Source organism: Anomaloglossus baeobatrachus, chromosome 12 (genome assembly GCF_048569485.1).
Source record: "Anomaloglossus baeobatrachus isolate aAnoBae1 chromosome 12, aAnoBae1.hap1, whole genome shotgun sequence".
Classification (NCBI taxonomy): Eukaryota; Metazoa; Chordata; class Amphibia; order Anura; family Aromobatidae; genus Anomaloglossus; species Anomaloglossus baeobatrachus.
This window is the reverse complement of record NC_134364.1, coordinates 93,467,908-93,472,411: the sequence shown is the minus strand read 5'-3', so window position 1 is coordinate 93,472,411 and position 4,504 is coordinate 93,467,908. Positions and strand designations below refer to the sequence as shown.

The 4,504-nt window shown below is 39.1% G+C and overlaps 1 protein-coding gene across 1 annotated transcript; it reads left to right on the top strand.

The window, feature by feature from the left end:
• Nucleotides 1-303: 303 nt before the first annotated feature.
• On the top strand, nt 304-1,260 carry LOC142257768 (olfactory receptor 5F1-like). Its single transcript, XM_075329954.1, has one exon. The coding sequence runs from the start codon at nt 313-315 to the stop codon at nt 1,258-1,260; it is 948 nt and encodes a 315-aa protein (XP_075186069.1). The 5' UTR covers nt 304-312.
• The last annotated feature ends 3,244 nt before the right edge of the window (nt 1,261-4,504 follow it).

Below are 4,504 nucleotides of genomic sequence, written 5' to 3'. Positions count from 1 at the left end.
TTGTCTGTTTGTGTGCTCCTGCCTGTCCCTGGAGCCGTGCTATGTCCACAGTTTGTTTTTGAGATAATGTTATAATAAAAACCAGTTTTTTACTTATATTATTGTGTTGGTGATCCCAATTTTTGGTATACTTCCCCCCTTTTTTTGCATGTTCTGTCATATACCTGGAGATCCCATTTGGTGGTGCCCTTTCTATTCCCTTTTGTCAATCCATGTACTGTACATCTTAGTGATAAGTGCTTTTAAAATCAAATGTAACCTCAAAAAAAATGTGTCTACATTTTTATTTATAACAGGGTCTACCTGAATGCTATGGAACCTTCAAACCAAACTGACTCCCAAAGGTTCATCTTACTTGGGTTGTCTACTGTCCCTCACCTACAAGTCCTCTTCTTTGTCGTATTTTTTGTAATGTATTTAATGACAATACTTGGAAACCTACTGTTGATAGCTGCTGTTAGGATCAGTCCAACTCTACACAGTCCCATGTACTTTTTTCTCACCAACCTCTCCATCATAGATATCTGCTTCTCCTCCTCCATTGTCCCTGTTCTCTTAAGGAACACCATATCCAAAGATACAAGTATTTCCTTATTCGGATGTGTGGCACAGTTGTACATCTCCTTAACTTTGGGTGGGACAGAATGTATAATTCTTGCCTTCATGGCCTATGATAGGTTTGCCGCTATTTGTAGACCGTTGCATTATAACACCATAATGAGCAAGACCTTGTGTTTTTCCCTAGCTGGATTATCATGGAGCGTTGGAATCATTAACTCCATTGTGCAGTCGACCCTCATATTTCAGCTTTCATTCTGCAAGTGTCTCCATATCAACCACTACTTATGTGAGGGACCTGCTTTAATACGTATGTCTTGTGGAGATACCTTTCTTAGTGAGCTAGTAATGTTTATCACAGGAGGAATCATGGTCCTATGCTCCTTCCTTTTGACTCTAATATCATATGTGCATATTATATTCAACATTCTTAAAATACATTCTTCAGGAGGAAGGCAAAAAGCTTTCTCTACCTGCGCCTCTCACCTCACTGTGGTCACGCTCTACTATGGGCCAATTATATTCATGTATCTTCGGCCACACTCAAATAAGCATACAAGTTGCTCTGTTAATTCCGACAAGGTGATTTCTGTTCTCTACACAACAGTAACACCAATGTTAAATCCCTTAATATATAGTATGAGAAACAAGGATGTGAAAAAGACCCTTATGAATTACTTGAAGAGGAAGCAACGTTACTAAAATTGGTTCTTTAAAGTCTTCGAGTAATGTTAACATTTTTTAACTTGAACCAAGACATCCAGCAATTCCTAAAGTCTAGTTATAACCAACTTGGTAAACTATCATTGGTTTTAGTGATAGTAATGCTACTGTTCCTGACAATGCCTTCATTGTCTTCAGCTCACAGATATATCAGAAAATGTTTGAAGGTTATCATCAAGCCTTTTGAATGACAATTACATTATCATATATAAAATTTAATCCAGACACCTACACATTACATCTACATTTTTTATGAGCTCTCATTCTAAATTCGTAAACATTAATATTAAGTTTGGTTTCTTTTTGAAGATATAACAGTTTCCCTTCTTCTATGAATGTTTTCTTCATGATTTTGAGGTGTTTATGTGGGAGTTTTTCTACATTCATGCAGAAGAGTGGTCAAACACTGATGTTGCATGAGAAGACCATGCTCACAATCTCCATTTAAGTTCATCCCAAAGAAGTTGGGTGGCTTGATATGAAGGCGTTGTGTGCCAGTCAAGATCTTCTACATCAAAGTCCACCAATCATGTTTTCATTGACCATGACAAATATAAAGGGGCCTTACCCAACTGTTTTCACAAAGCTGAAAGTTACAAATGCCCAAAATCTATTGCATGTTAAAACAATGAGATTTCCCTTCACATTAATTAAAAGGCCAAGGCCTACCCTTGAAAAACAACCAATACCATTATAGGTCCTTCACCAAACTTTACAGCAAGCACATTGCAGTCAGGTGGCATTCAACAAACCTAGACTCATCCATCAGATGCCAGATAGAGAAGTGCATCGGAGCCCATTGGACTCTGGATACATCAATGCCTCTGTAATCAGGAACTCTCTTCTAGACACCAGAGAACTTGTTTGAAAAATTTTGCAACTCTCAAGTTCGGCTTGAGGTTTGTCCATTCGGATTCAGATTCAGATTCCTGAACACTTTTCTCAAAATTGGCAAAATTCGGCCTTTGTTTGTTAACTGTTCACATTTATATTATTGCAGAAACCATCCACTTTAAGCCCCTCCACAGTCATGTCAAGTATTGGCATGGCTGTGATTGGCAGGGAAATCAACATAAAAAAGCTGCAAAATGGTAAAAGCAGGACATACATACAGAATATTTCCATGGCTGTAACACTACTTTCGAAGTCTGCTCATTATCCCTTAGCGAAGAAAAAAACAAAAAACCCAGCTCAACTCAAAAATGGCATGTATTATAAGAGATGCACTGCACTAAAAACTCCAAACTGTACTCTTTTAAAATTTGAGATTTTTGGCAAAAAATTGCAATTTTTTTAGCTACCCGGCCACATCACGGCAAATCTCTTTGGGGCAGTTCTACTCTAAAATATTTTTATTTAAAATGTGCCATACGGCCACACATATGAAAAAGTAGAAATGTTTATAGTAGCACTTACCTGGTGCTTTTCAATCCCGTACTCATGACAGAATCATTACTGTGGGACTGCCACAAAGAGATTTGCCGTGACGTGGCGGGGTAGCTCAAAAAATTGCAGTTTTTTGCCAAAAATCTCAAATTTTAAAACAGTACAGTTTGGAATTTTTAGTGCAGTGCACATTTTATAATACATGCCATTTTTGAGCTGAGCTGGCTTTTTTGTCTTTTCTTCATTATGCCACATGCAGATTCACTGCTTTCTCCATCCACCATCCATGAGAACGTTTGTGATTGGCTGCAGTCGGACTGCTGGTGTGTCGGCGTCTTTTATTAGTTGCCCTCACAGAGGATTCCTGGTTCCCCTAATATAGTGTACAAATAAATACATTAAAAACATGGCATAAGGTCCCCCATATATTGATACCCAGCACAAATAAAGCAGATGGCTACAGGCTGCAGCCCTCAGCCGTGCACATTATCTTGTCTGTGTATCAAAATACGAGGGACCTCATGTGGCTTTTTTAAATTATTTAAATAAATAATTTTAAAAAGCTACATGTGATCCCCCCAATTTTGATACTCAGCCAAGATAAAGCCGACAGCTGGGGGCTGGTATTATCAGGCTGGGGTGGCACATTGTTATTAGGGCCCCCAGCCTAAAAATAACAGCCTGCAGCAGCCAATAATTGTTACATTCATTAGATGCAACAATACCGATGCTTTACCTGGCTCATTCCTAATGCCCTGTTGCGGTGGCAATCAGGTTAATATAATGGATTAATGACAGCTGTCATTAATTAGAAATCCCATAAGTCAAAATAGAGAAACACAAAACACACAGAAGAATCAGATATTTCTCCAATTTTTTAACTCCAAAACCATCCTACATGTCAGACGTAATCCACACCACGATGATCCCGACTCTGTTACATACTGAAGTCGCAGCGCACGGGCACATCTGAGAACATGACCGCTTGCTGCGACTTCAGGCAGACACTGACTGAGTTGCAGCTGTGAGCAGTGACACCACTGAGTTTACCAGCAGTCACAGCTTGAGTTTCCCACAATATTCCACCTGTGAGCACAGATAAACTCACCTCAGGTGAACTTATTGAAATCAGTGACTTCACCTCAGTTCAATGAGACCTGCATCTTCTGGCAGAAAACCGCTTTTTTCTTTGCCATGAGATGCAGATATGGTGCTGGAATTTATACACCAAATACCTGCACCAAATTTGTATCTCCTGGCAAAAAAATGCATCAAATCGTATCGCGTTTTGATGCGTTTTTTTGCCAGCAGATGCAGATTAATTTGGCATAGAAATTTCACCACCAAATCTGCCACTCCTGGTAAAAAAAAATTGCAGTGTAGGTGCAATTTTCTGCCAGGAGATGCAGATCTGGTGCAGAGATGTATATAGTACACCAGATTTCTGCACCAAATTTGCATCTTCTGACTGAAAACCGAAACGGTGTCAAAACCACAGTTTTTGTGTGGGGGTTTTGCCAGGAGATGTAGATTTTGTCCTGGAATTTATACACAAAATTCCTGCAACAAATCTGCATCGCCTGGCAAAAAAAAGCATCAAAACTGCATTGTGTTTTGATGCATTTTTTTTTGGCAGAAGATGCAGATTTGGTGCAGGAATTTATATACCAAATTCCTCCACGAAACCTTTGTCTTCTGGCAAAAAAAAACACATCAAAATCACATCGCGTTTTGATTAGTGATGTGTGGACTCACAGATATCCAGGATCAGCAGGTCTAACCGGATTTTTGAATTGATCCCAAATATCTGGCCAAACGCCAGTCCTCATATAAGTCT